This window comes from Vespa crabro, chromosome 21, assembly GCF_910589235.1.
Source record: "Vespa crabro chromosome 21, iyVesCrab1.2, whole genome shotgun sequence".
Classification (NCBI taxonomy): Eukaryota; Metazoa; Arthropoda; class Insecta; order Hymenoptera; family Vespidae; genus Vespa; species Vespa crabro.
Window position 1 is genome coordinate 3,322,069 of NC_060975.1, and position 15,000 is coordinate 3,337,068.

Here is a 15,000-nt window from a genome sequence, read left to right on the forward strand (position 1 = left end):
AATTTTATAATTGAATCGGTGGATATAAATTTGATAACTTACGTTCAATTTTAGGAACATACGAGAAAAAAGTTTTTTTAATTGTGTTTATAATAATAATAATAATAATAATAATAATAATAATAATAATAATAATAATAATAATAATAATAAAAAAAAGGATTTAAATCACTTTTAAATATTAATAGTAATTGTTATATATATGTGTACATATCTATATATATATATATACATATATATTTTTTTTTCTTATCGTTATAGACGTCGAATTAAATATGTTTGTGTAAGTGCACTTAAATTACATTAAAATGAGCATTAAGAGATAAATAAATACATACAATATAATAATAATACTAATAATAATAATAATAATAATATAAATATAAAATCAAATAAAAATGTATAAGATATACTTACATATCACTTTATAATATTCATACAAATATTTATCGGATAAATACATATATACATACATACATACATACATACATACATACATACATACATATATATATATATATATATATATATATATATATATATATATATATATTATGTTAAATGAAATAGATAATGTAAATGCAATTTTAAGAATTAATCAAACAAAAAGATTTTATTTATTAAAAAAAGAAAATTTTATTTAAAAATTTTTTATTAGAAAACATTTTATTAAAAAAAAAAAGAAAAGAAAAAGAAAGGAACAACAAAAAAGAAAAATTATATTATCTTTTTTTTTTTTATTCAAGCGAGGAGTAAAAAAATTTTCAAACGTTTAATTTGCAAATGAATACCGATAAATAATTATATGAATTTTTGTTGATCTTCCTTACTTTTTTTTTTCTTTTTTTTTTTTTTTTCTATTTTCTTTTTATTTTTTTTTATCTAAGAGTCATGAACGATCCGATTCTTCCTTGGGATTTCCATTTATTCGTTCCAGCTTTTCCTCGTTCGAGGACAAGAACGTCGTTTACCCTCCCCATCCCTCCCCGCCTCACCCCCTTCTCCTCCTCTTTCCATCAATCCCTCCCTCTTAGTTCCTTTCTTATGCAAGCAAAATACAGGCTTTTATCATAATGGTATAGAGATGACGAGGGACCGGTGTAATCGTGTGCGCTCGCGCGCACCCACACATCTATGTGTAAAACTTACATCGTCGGTTTTTACTACGCCTACGTCGGCTATTAGGCGAATGTTCTCCGATAGATTTCCATTTTCCATATCGAAAGATTTTTTACGAGTCTAAGCAACGCTTTCGTTCTATTTTTTGAATTATGAACGTGCTAATAATATAATTTGGATAAAGTTTCTCGTTTTCCGTTTTTCTTAATTTAATTAATTTAAATATATACGTTTCTTATTTTTTTCCTTGTTTCCTCTTTTGTACAAAACATTCCATCTTCGTGAAATTATTTTATAAATATTTAATTGTAGGAATGAAAAACATTGATAATATTTTTTTAATTGAAAAGATATATTTGAATATTTTTGATACAATAGTTGTACCCTCAAATTTTTCATCATTCGGTATATAGATTGTAATTTAGATTTTGTTAATTCGATGAAATAATTAATTTGTTAAATTATTTTTATCATTATTATTCAGGATTGATCGTATGCGTAGACAAATTTTTTATTTTAAATATGAAGTATTCCTTTTCTTTTTCTTTTTCTTTTTTCTTTTTTTCTTTTTCTTTTTTTTTTGGAATAAATACTATTGTGCAAAACTTTTTCGCATCTTAAATAATACGTATCTTGAATTCAATAAATTATTAATTATATAAATAAATTCCACTTGTATGTATCGCATATATATATATATATATAAAAGTATTAAATATTATTTTTATATATTATTAATATATTATTAATATATAATTTATATATTATAAAAAATTTTATAACAACAAATATATAATATTTTATTAATATATTATTATATATTATTAATATATAAAAGAAAATATTAGATCGAATAATTTTAAACGATATAATCGAAAAAATTTTTAAACGATTAAATCGAATATAATTTATGAACATGATTGAAAGAAAAATTATTTTATACGATTTATCCAATTATTATATTATATATAAATATATAAATATTATATATAAAAAAAAATATTATAATATTATTGAATATATGATAATATTAAATGTATACACGGATAATTGATCGACGACAAACGAAAATATTTATCGATTACGATAAAAAAAAAAAAAAGAAAAAAAAAAGAAAAAAAAAACTGCAACCAATATTAAATAATTCACATTGTTATTTAATTCATATTTGCTCGATTTATAAATAATAATAATAATAATAATAAAATGTATGTAAAATAATCGAATAAAAATAATATTCATTATGGAAAGAAAATTATATATTATCCCACAGATAATATATATCGATATTAGAAGATAATAGAAAATAATAAGAAAATAAATAAATATGTGAGAAAAAGAATTACGGTTAAAAAAAAAAAAAAAAAAAAAGAAGAAAAAAATATCGATAATCGTAAAAAATTCTGAGTAAGGTAAAGCAATTTGGATTATTATTTAATGCCGTTAATTAATTTTTGAATATCTAATCGAACAACACGATACTCATGTTAAATTCATTTAGAACGTAAAATGTCGTCTTTGAGTTTTACATAACGCGTTGTCATTGGAGATCGTTTTATAAACACCTACAATCGATTGCGTATTAAGAAGAACATTGTAGTTACCTCCGTAAAAAAAAAAAAAGAAAAAAAAAAAGAAAAAAGAAAAAAAAAGATGAAAAGAAAAAGAAGAATAAAATAAGAAAAACAAAAAGAAAATTATCAGAAAAAAAAAAGAAAAAGAAAAAAAGAAACTTCTTCTGTAAGAGAGCACGCATCGATGACAACGAGTCAGCATATTTTTTATTTTTATTTATTTTCCAAACGGAAATGTTTCATTTCGAATTAATGAACAAGGAAAAGGAGAACCGGTTATTTATTCTTCCTATAATTATCGAACATCGACAGCATTTAAAAAAAAAATTAGCATATAAGTTCATTAACGTTTAAATGACATATTAAATGATAAAAAATGTACTTTTTATTTCTCACAATATTTTTTTATTTCTAATAAATTATGATTACATTATATATTGTAATTGATAATAGAATTCTGTTTGAAAAGTCAAAACGTATTTTTTTTTCTTCCTTTTTTTTTTTTTTTTTTTTTCTTTAAATATTTATACGCTTTTATAAACGTATAAAATAAAAGCTTTATCATTATCTGATATTATATACCTCGTTGTTAATAGGTATACATTTTTTTTTTTTTTTCTATACTAATATCGATCGAATATAATAAATATTTTTGTTTACATAAAATAAATTATTTAATATAAAATATAAATATCAATGATAATAATAATAATAATAATAATAATAATAATAATAATAATAATAATAATAATAATAATAATAATAATAATAATAATAATAATAATAGTAATAATAGTAATGATAATAATACATAATGAATGGAGACAATAATCGAATATAGTAAAAAAATATTCATCGAATTAATAAACGTTGTAAAATGATTGTTGCGTTTATATAAATATTTTCTATAATGGGAAATATAATTTTTGAAATAAACATCTTTTTTTTTGTATTAACTTTCATACAAATATTTATATAATGAAAGATTTTTTTCAATAATTTTTGTAGATAAAAATATTGACATTAATATGACATATAATAGAGTATGAAAAATAATTTTTTCATAAAAAATTATTTATAATTAATAATAAATGTATATATATATATATCTTTTTTTTTCTAATAAATATTTTTTTTTCGATTACAAAACACCGACTATATAATAATTATATAATAACCTACGAGCGAATAATAACAAACAATAATTTATACCTTTTTTTTTTCTTTTTTTTTTTTTTTTTTTTTTTTCTTAACGCTTCATTATTATACATTCGAGATTATAATATAATTTTTATATAATAAAGAATAACATAATTAAAAAATTCATTCTTTATCATAGAATGTTATTATTATACAATAATAATAATAGAAAAAATTAATATTAATATTAAACATGACGGAGAAGAAAAGAAAGAACAAATTTTTTCAATAATAATTATAATCAATAATAAAAATAAATAAAATTACGTCATTTAATGAAATATTTCTCTTTCGATAAGGGAAAAAACAAAAACGAGTATATAATAATCAAGTACGATATATATGTATATATATAAGATTATTTGATAACAAATGGACTATAATTTATACCTTTTTTTTTTTTTTTTTTTTTTTTAATGACTTATCACAAAGATTGATGAGATTGAATTAAAAATATACCTCCTCGTATAACTCCTCCCAGTTATACAATTCTTCCTTTAACATTAGGAAACGAAGAGTAAAGAAGAGAAATCCTTCTCTATACAGCATTTGCTCGTTTGATGAACATTAAAGAGTTTTATTCACGCGATGCTTTACTATTAACTCAATTCATTTCTCTTAGTGTAGTAGTAGAATAGTTAACACATCGAAATGCTTATGTTCCACTGAACAGACCTCGGTTATCATTGTTTACGTAATATTTGCGTAACGGTTTGATACACACACAAACACACACACAAACATTTATACATATATATATATATTATTCATTCGCGTTTGCATTTCACGAATTTCGTAAAACCAACCATAACAAATTTTTCGTAATACATGTTTTCTTTTATTTATTTATTTTTTTCTTTTTTCTTTTTTTTTTCTTTTTTTTTCATTCGTTCTGTCAGTTCTTTTATTTGTTTGTTTGTTTGTTTGTTTGTTCATTTTTTCTTCTTTCATTTATTTTTTATTTTTTATTATTATTATTATTATTATTATTATTATTATTATTTTTTTTTTTTTTTTTTTTTTTTTTTTTTTTTATTCAACGATATGTATATCGTTCGAATTTAATAATTTTTTTTTTTCTATAGACGAGTATATGAAATTTATTTTTGGTGTTTTCTTGTCTTTATCTGTTTCATTCATTTATATGATTTTTTCATAGTATTTCCATTTTTGGTCTTTTCTATTTTATTTACGTTTCGTTTTTAGCTTTGTTTAATTTAACAATAATTCAATCCTTTTAATTTGTTGTTATAAAATTTTTTTATATATATATATATATGTATACAATATAATTATAATTATATAATAAATAAATTATATATAGTATATAATTTGTTTGTTTCGTAGCATACAATATTTTTGCATGGTATATTTATATTTTCTATTTTATTTTCCATTATAATTAACAATTATAATAGAATATAATATTATATTCTTAATAATCTTATAATATAATGTCATAATTTCCATTTCAATTGATTATAATATTTCTATTGTAATTATTTTAACAATTTATTTATACGCACAGATATACATAAGTATAACATATTTATACATACATATATATATATATATATATATATATATATATATATATATATATATATATACAAAAAAGAAAAACGGTGGAACGATTTTGAAAGTAAATATATTGTCTTTTTTTATTTATTTATTGTATTTATTCATTTTCTTTTTCTTCTTATTTTTAATTTTCATTAAATTTCTCTCTTTATTTGATAACAATTCGATATTTAAAAAAATTTCGTCACGCGAAACATATTTAGCGGGTAAAATTCGCACGTCAATTTTTCTTTTCACGTTGATAATAATAATAATCATCTGCACAATTTTTTTCTTTTTTCTTTTTCTTTTTTTTTTTTTTTTTTTTATAGACGAGTTATTTATTTTTTTTTTTATAGGCGAATTATTGTTTACAAAAAGACCATTTTAATAACATCGTCGATGAGTTTTCGTTATCAATCGAATACCAAGGCGCATAGGTAGTATATCATTATTGTAATAGTATTTCCTACACACGTACGTAGTATTAAATACGAAACATTTTTAGCACGCGGCCGAACGGTAAATTACTTTATAATTACGGTGCAATTAAGTGTCGGCATTTAACGTTCCGCCGCGCCGGTAATTAAGCCGTCGAAAAATAAATGAAATAAATGATCGCTTAATGGCGGTGCTACATTTTTCTAGTGCAGTTAGAAAATATTGTGTCGTTTAACCTCCTTTCTTCTTAGCTAACCCCCCACCCCCCGCCCTACCGCCGACCACCACCCCCATTGACTATTTTCTTCTTTCTTTTTTTGTTTCTTTTTTTTTTTTTTTTTTGTTTTTCTTCTTTTCCCTTACTATCAATCTCGTTCGATCGAATTTGTTTATCTATTTAACTATTTATTTATTTATTTATCTTTTTTTTTTGTATTCTATATATATATTCATATTTTATTTATTTGCAAGCAAAATCCTTATTTTTTTCTAGCTCTTTTTATCTTTTTTTTTTTTTTCTATCGAGTTATCTTACGAATCTTTTATTCATTTATTTATACGAGAAACATATCTTTTTTTTTCTTTTTATAATTTTTCGCTTAACTACGAAATATTTGTTATATTTAATTCATACTGAAAAATCTCATTTCCATTGTTTATTTCATTTCTTTTTTCTTCTTTTTTTTCTCTCTCTCTCTCTCTCCTTATAAACGTGATTTATTTTTTGTACACGTGTTCATACAGTCGCCTGATAGTATTTTTCTTGTATTTTATATTTATATTAAAAATTTGTTTTTCGTTTTTTTTTTTTTTTTTTTTTTTTTTTTTTTTTTTTTTTTAATTGAGTCGCCTAACGATTAATCGCTTTTTCATTTTGATCGTTCAAAAGATTGCATGGATTTCTTTTTTTTTTTTTTTTTTACTCTCATCTCTTTTTAACAAAATTTAGACTTATCTTTATCTTGTTCAAATTATCTTGTCGGTTTTATTTTATTTTATTTTATTTTATTTTATTTTTTCGATTAAAAACTTCAATGAAATATATTTGACGATGTGTTTTCTAACGCGACAATAAAATCATTGAAAATCTTACGTATTATCCGTTGATAATCGATTGTTGATTGAGAACAATGATTATCGAATCGCAATACGATTGTTTCCATGTCCGACAAGACGATGAGTATCATGTATCATCATAGATATATCATACTTCTAACTACTTTTACAATTCAACAACAAAGTGATATGCGATATTGTCATTGATTTGTTTTTACGACCAAGAGAAATTTCAAACATGGTTTCCACTTTCGATTAATAATTACGGTTGATTATGGATTAATTATCATTTGACAATGATTTAAAATTAATTCTCTATGATGTAATCAATCTTTTCTCTCTCTCTCTTTTTTTTTTTTCTTTTTTTTTTTTTAATTGGGTATAATAAACTGCAAATTTTTTTAATCGTCACTCTAAAACAAATTATTTCATTTGAAAGGCTATGGTATTATTTATTATACTTACATATAATAATAAATAATTAATATAAATAATAAATATACTGGTATAAATAATGGAATTTTGTATTATATTATAGGATAATAGTATATAGTATGTTATTACTACATTTATATATTTACATACATACATACATACATACATACATACATACATGCACACACACACACATATATATATATGTGCATACATATATATATATATATATATATATACATATATATATATATACATATATATATACATATATAAAATGCTATTATTATTTAAATGGATATTATAGTATAAAGGTACATACTGAAATATTATAAGTATTTTAATAATTATTATTATTAAATATAATAGTAAACGTCATACGAGTAATATTATTATTATTATTATTATTATTATTATTATTATTATTATTATTATTATTATTATTATTATTATTTATTCTTATTATATATTATTACATATTATTATACTTTAATGTTATTTAAATAATTAATATAACATACATTTAATATATGATATTAAAACAAAAAAAAAAAAAAAAAAGAAAATTCATATAGAAATTTAATAAAAAGAAAATAGAAAAAAGAAAAAAAATGCTTAGGAAAAATTTTGAAAATGAAGTTACAATTGAAAATATTTTTGCCGATAGAATAAAATTCAACTTGCAAAAAAGAAATACATACACATACATGCAAACAAAGGTACAAAGAAACAATTGTGTCTAACTTTAAAAATATACATCGTTTTTTTTTTTTTTTTTTTTTTTTTTTTTCTTTTAATATACATACATATTATTTTCACGTTTTAATCGAAGAACGTTACCTTTTTATTGATTTATTTGAAAAGAAAAAGAAAGAGAGAGGAGAGAGAGAGAGAGAAAGAGAGAGAGAGAGAGAGAGATAGAGATAAAAAGAAAAATGATATATTCTCTATTATTTAATAGTTTTATCTCGATTCGATGAGTACGTGCTCGAACTTTCGTCTTTTATTTTTTATCTCCTTTCTCTTTTTTTCTTTTCCCATTTCACGTTTAATGAAAATAGAGCATCAAATCGTCGCATATCCTCGCACGTGTCGATACTAATCGTTTTATCGATTAGATCATTGGAATCGAGAGTAAGTGTATGTATATGTGTAAACCACACTTGACGACGACGACGATGTTGAGTTACGTTAAAAAAACAAAGAGAGATAGTGAGAGAGAGTGAGAGAAAGAGAGAGAGAGAGAGAGAGAGAGAGAGAGAGAGAGAGAAAGAAGTGGAAAAAAGGAAATAAATGTACGATCACGATCGATCATCGGAATCGAGAATTATCAAATGAGAGTTATCGAATGAAAATTACAGACGACGACGATTATTAAATTAAAATCACTTTTTTTTATTTTTTTTATTTTTTTTTTTTATAATTCTTTTACTCTTTCTCTCTCTCTCTCTCTCTCTCTCTCTCTCTCTCTCTCTCTCTGCTTTTTAAAATATTTTTTTTGTATCTTTCATTCTTTTTTTCGATTTTTTTTCCGGTTTTTTTTTTTTTTTTTTTGATTTTTTCTTCTTTTCTCATTTCATTCTCATCGCGAATTATTCATCCTAATTGATATTCGCGCCTAATCGTTCGATTTCAATTCAACCAGTACTCTCGTACGTCTATAAATCGTGTTAAGTACTTTCCAAACATTCTGCTCGGCAACGTCGAAACCGAATCAAATCAAATCAAATTAAATCATATCTGATCGATCGATCGATCGATCGATCGGTCGGTCGGTCGGTCGGTCGGTCGATCCTATCGATATAGGGGGTGTCCCAGATATATAAACGTTTATTATATAAATAATAATAATAATGGGCAATATACGCGCGCGCGCGCGCGTACGCGTGCGTATGTGTGTATAAAGATATATTTATATATATATATATATATATATATATATATATATATATATTTTATTAGTCAGTAAATTCACCTTTGTACATTCCAAATACGTATTTTTTTATACTCGAAAGATATTAGATTATTTTCAAAATAAAGTTATGACTTTAAAGTGTTTCTTCTTTCGGGATATTTTTAAAGTACTTTTAATATTTCGATTTGATTAATAAATAGTATTAGAATTTGTATATGTAATACGTATCTTTTGTGCGAGTATGTGCGGTATGTGTGATTGTATGTGTATGTGTGTGTGTGTGTCTGTATACTTGAAAGATATTAGATTATATTTAGAACAAATTCTTTGTTTCTTTTTAATGTTTCTTTTTCTAATATATGATGATTTTTTTTTTTAATATTTCGATTGGCTATAATAAAAAATATTGGTATTTTTACTTCTTAAATATACTCTTTTTTTATTTATTTATTTATGTATATATATATATATATATATATATATATATATATATATATATATATTTAAAAATATTAGATTATTTTTAGAATAAATTTCTAATTGTTTTTCATTAGTTTCCTTTTGTATTTTGTAATATTTAAAAAATTCCAAAATATTTTTTATTAGTTAAGGAGCTTTCTTAAAATTTTTGATATTATATTTCTTTATATTTAAATAATATATATATATATATATATATATATATATATATATAAATAATATTATAATATAGATATATTTGTGGATGGGTTTTGATCAATAAGTTATGTTAGAAATTTTCAAAATTTATATCTAAATAAATTATATAATATAATATATATTATATTGTATATACAGAAAAATTCTGTTTGTTTTTTCTTTTTTTTTTTTCTTTTTTTATTTGTATATACAATATTGAAAATTTCTACATTATTATATATTCCTTACAATTCTCCCCTTTTTTTTAAATAAATAAGCATAATACAAAATTATTGATGGTAAACAAAAAATATATATTTATATTAAATATATTTAACTTTTATAAATCTTAAAAAATTATTTCCTTACATCACTCTAATAACTAATCATAATAAAATAATTAATAAAAATATAATTAATTACTAATTCATATATATATATATTCATTTTTTTTTTTTTTTAATTTAATGATTTATCCAAATATATATATATATATATATATATATATATATATATATATATATATATATATATATATATATATATTCGAAATTAGAGATTTGGAATAGGCACATATTTGAATTCACAGTTAGTATATTGTTTATTACAATTTATATCGATTAATGAATAATAGACGAATAAATATCTTAAGAAAAAATCAAGAAGAATTTAATCGAACAAATTAGCTAATCCTTTTGAAGTTTCTTTTCTATTTTTTATTTATTTATTTTTTTTTTTATTTGGAATTTTTTCTATTCCTTTTTTTATCGTTACAGGCGGAAGACCTCCTGGACGATATCCTGTCGTTCGAGGCTGGATCCTTGGGCGATGGATTAAAGGACGGGCATGCGGGTAGTCTTTCGAATTTGCCGGATCTTCAAATTAAACCTGAACCTCTTTTGCTCACAGAAGCGGAGATTCATGCCTTGGCGAAGGATCGACAGAAAAAGGATAATCATAATATGAGTAAGTAAATAATTACATGTTTATTAATACAGTTTCATCTTTATTTATTTACTTATTTATTTATTTACTTATATGACTTATATGAAGCTAACAATATTTTTTTAATATATTTACACAATATTTCTATTTGAATGAAAGAAAAAAAAAAAAGAAAAAAAAGAAGGAAAAAAAAATTTACATCGATTAGAAATATTTAGTGACAAACAAATAAAGTATAAGATGGATGATTTATTCTTTTTTTCTTTTTCTTTTTATTTATTTTTTTCGAAGCTTCACGTAATACAATATTTCTATGTAAATGTTCTCGTCTGTAGAGAGAGAGAGAGAAAAAAAAAAGAAGAAAAGACAAAAAAAATTACATCGATCATGACAAACAATTGTAAATACAAAATGCGATAATAATCGATGATTATTAAAAAAAAAAGAAAAAAATTAAATTATAAATATTTCATTACTAATAAATACAATCGCGAGACATCATTTGGGAAATATTATCATGCAAATGAAATTAAATGGAATAATTAAAAGTCTTATATCAAAGAATAAACAAAATTTTGTTTCTCAACGACAAAAAGAAAATGAACGAAGCGATTGTACGAATTCAATCGTTAGATTATTTGTATCGTCGAAAAGAAAATAGAACAAAAAAAAAAAAAAACAAAAAAAAAAAAAAAGAAAAAAGAGAAAAGAAAAAAAAGAAAGAAAGAGACTCAACAACGAATCAATCGATTTATATTTATACAAAATAATATCCCAATGAATCTTCATCGTAATCATTTTTTTTTCTTTCTTCTTTTTTTTTTCTTTTTTTTTTTTTTTTTCCTTAAATAAATTTATCATCCCTTTTTCTTTTCGTTGAATTTAATAATAAATCTTGATTTTATGAAATTTCATTGAATTATTTATGCCGTGAAAAAATAAAAAAAAAAATAAAAAAAGAAAAAAAAGAGAGGGAGAAACGCAATAACGAAACGAACGAGAATCATCGAGAGAGAGAGAGAGAGAGAGAGAGAGAGAGAGAAAAGAAAAAATCTCATATAACGAAAACGTAGTCAATTTACGAACAATGAAAATTCTTCTCGTTCGTACCGTAATTGCAGGCATATTTGTCGGCATATACAGTGTGTTCCAATTAAAAAAGTGATCTGTTTAATTAATTTAGACAAAAGAAATTATACGGAGAGCAGATAAAAGAGATTATTACGAAATCTTTTTTTTCTTTCTTTTTTTCTTTTTTCTTTTTTTTTTTTTTTTTTGTTTGTTCATAAAACGCAAGAACAAATCGATTATCAACGGACGAAGGGGTGAGGGGTCAAGTTTTCGTCTAAAATTCGTTTACTGTGTATTGGATCAATCCTTTTTTAAGGAAGTGGGTGTGAGTGAGGGAGGAGGGGAGGGAGAAAATTGATGACGGAGTTGACTAACGTCAATTCGAAAATCCGAAAATCCGAAAATCCGAAAATCTTAATCGTTTCATTAAACGATCATATCATTTCAAAAAGGTCTTTAAAATATGTTTTTTCTTTACAATGGTATTAATCTTTTTTTCTTTTTCTTCTTTTTCATTTTTTTCCTTTTATTTTTCTTTTCTTTTCTTTTTCTTTTTTTTTTTTTTTCCAATTCGAGTCAATAGTTCGTCCGAGAAAATTTCGAGAAAGTTTCAGGTGGAGAATAAATTTGAAGATATCAATCGTTTAAAATATGCCTCATCGTCCATCTACGTATAATAATGATGATGATATAATGTCTTTGCTCGAATTTGCGTCGAATATTTTTAGTGAATTTGGAAAATATTAAAAAAAAAAAAAAAATAAATAAATGCAATTTGATAAACGATACAATTCGATCGTAGAGCCTTTTTCGATCGGTTGACGCCATCAATATTTTCTGGATTTGAAAATTTGAAATATTCCGATAGAAAACAAAAGCGAAGTTTGCGAATCACCGGGAAAATACTATGATTTGAAAAATTGTCAATTTCGTTACCTCATATATATAAATATACATAAATATATATATGGTAGATCGCTCATATTTGTAATAAATAAATCGTATCTGCTGTTCGAAACGTTCGACGTAACAAAAATTTTATTACTGTTGCTTCGAGATCGGTTATAGATATTTTCGGTTATAGAATGTTACGTAAAATAAAAAGTTGCTTTCAATTTGTCTGAAATTACGTGAGTTATTGAAATGAAATTTGAAAAAAGAAAAGAAAAAGGAAAAAGTGAAGAAAAAGAACTCTCATTCCATATTCCCTGACATCCTTAAAGATTTAGACTAAACCAAAGTGGATGAATTTGTGACAATGAAATTGTTCTCCTGGAAAATAAAATTTTTCGAAAAGAAGAAGAAAAAAAATAAAAATACAAACGTCATTAGATTTTTATAATATTGATGAAGAAAACTTTTCATTGAGATATACTATATATAAGTCTGTTGTGTTTTGTTCGTTTTGTCTGTATATGTGTGTATATTCTCTCTCTCTTTCTACACACACACATACACACACCCACAAATATATATATATATATATTTTATAGTATAATCTATATATAAATTATTATTTTTATAATATAAATGCTTTATAGTATTTATATAATCCTGGATATATGTATATATTTTATAGTATAACCTATATATAATTTATATGTATAATATAAATGCAGTACTGTTTTTTTATAATACTTTATTAATATATATATATATTAGGTTGGAAACTATGAAACGGACGTTGAATGAAAATAAAAAATTAAACAATAACGCCCGTTTCATAGTTTCCAACCTAATATTTATTATAATAATTTATAATAATTTATAATATATATATATAATATATAAGTGTACATATAAGTATATCAAAAAAAAAAATATATATATATATATATATCATGTATTTATTATATTTGAGTATGTATGTACATAATGTTTATATGTAGGTACAAAACGTGTGTGTAAATATATCGTAGTACATATGTTGGTATATAACTTGAGAATTGTTACTCACACCGTTACGATTCGTGCTTAACGAAAAGCGCATGTTCCCGTACAAAACCGAATAAGCCGGCGGCAAATTTCCGAGTGAATAATCGAGACAGAGAAGGATAAGGGTATATTGTACGTATACGTACGAGGGTAGAAGCGCCCCCGATTGCTTCGGTTGAATTCCGTGAAATGTAATTGGTTTCTAGCAGCTATAGTGACTCCAAATACGTTCGAATACTTTCGCGAAAACATTGTCGATCGAATTTCACCATATCCTAACGGGTTTATTGTTTAAACACGACGACAAAAATAATCGCAGAGATATTTCAGCAGATGATCAATAAGAATTTTATTTATTTAAAATTTGGTACGATAATTTTCAAATCTCATTGATTATTGTGCGAACGTTTTTCTTTTCTTTTTTTTCTTTTCTTCTTTTTTTTTTTTTAATGAAAATTTTTAATGAAAATAAAGCTTTTTTTAATGAAAAATATGAATTAAAAAAAAATAATAACAAGAATAATAATAATAACAAAACCGATTTTTAATTCATAATATGTTTTATAAGAACATACGTATATGTTATTACAATATATATATATGAAGTATATATATACTTCAACTATAGAAATAATATAATATATTATATTAATATATTATTCATATTTTTCAGATCATACTATACTTATATCATATTATACTATAATGAATATATTATTTATATAGTATATATAAATATAATTTATACATTACAATTATATTATTTATATATAATATGCACACTATATATATGTGTATATATATATATATATATATATATATATATATATATATATATCGTACTTCATATTATATTATCTTTATATTTTTATTTTTTGGAACATTATTAAACGCTATACAATTTTTTTTCTATTTACTATTGTAAAAACCATCGTAATAACCGTAACGACGTGCGGAGAAAAATGTGAAATTAAATTTTTTTGTTACTCACTCTCTTTCTCTCTCTCTCTCTCTCTCTCTCTCTCTCTCTCTCTCTCTTTTTCTCTTCTTTCTTTCTTTCTTGTATCTTGCAAGCGGTAACGATTTCAGAAA

General features: G+C 22.4%; 1 protein-coding gene across 6 annotated transcripts in view; it reads left to right on the forward strand.

The window, feature by feature from the left end:
* LOC124431517 (microphthalmia-associated transcription factor) overlaps nt 1-15,000 on the forward strand; it is a 150,703-nt gene that overhangs the window by 95,018 nt on the left and 40,685 nt on the right. For all 6 annotated transcript variants that reach the window (XM_046979539.1, XM_046979540.1, XM_046979538.1 and 3 more), the window contains one exon: nt 10,734-10,923. In XM_046979539.1, coding sequence (XP_046835495.1) covers nt 10,734-10,923 — 190 coding nt within the window. The remainder of the gene's footprint in view (nt 1-10,733; nt 10,924-15,000) is intronic.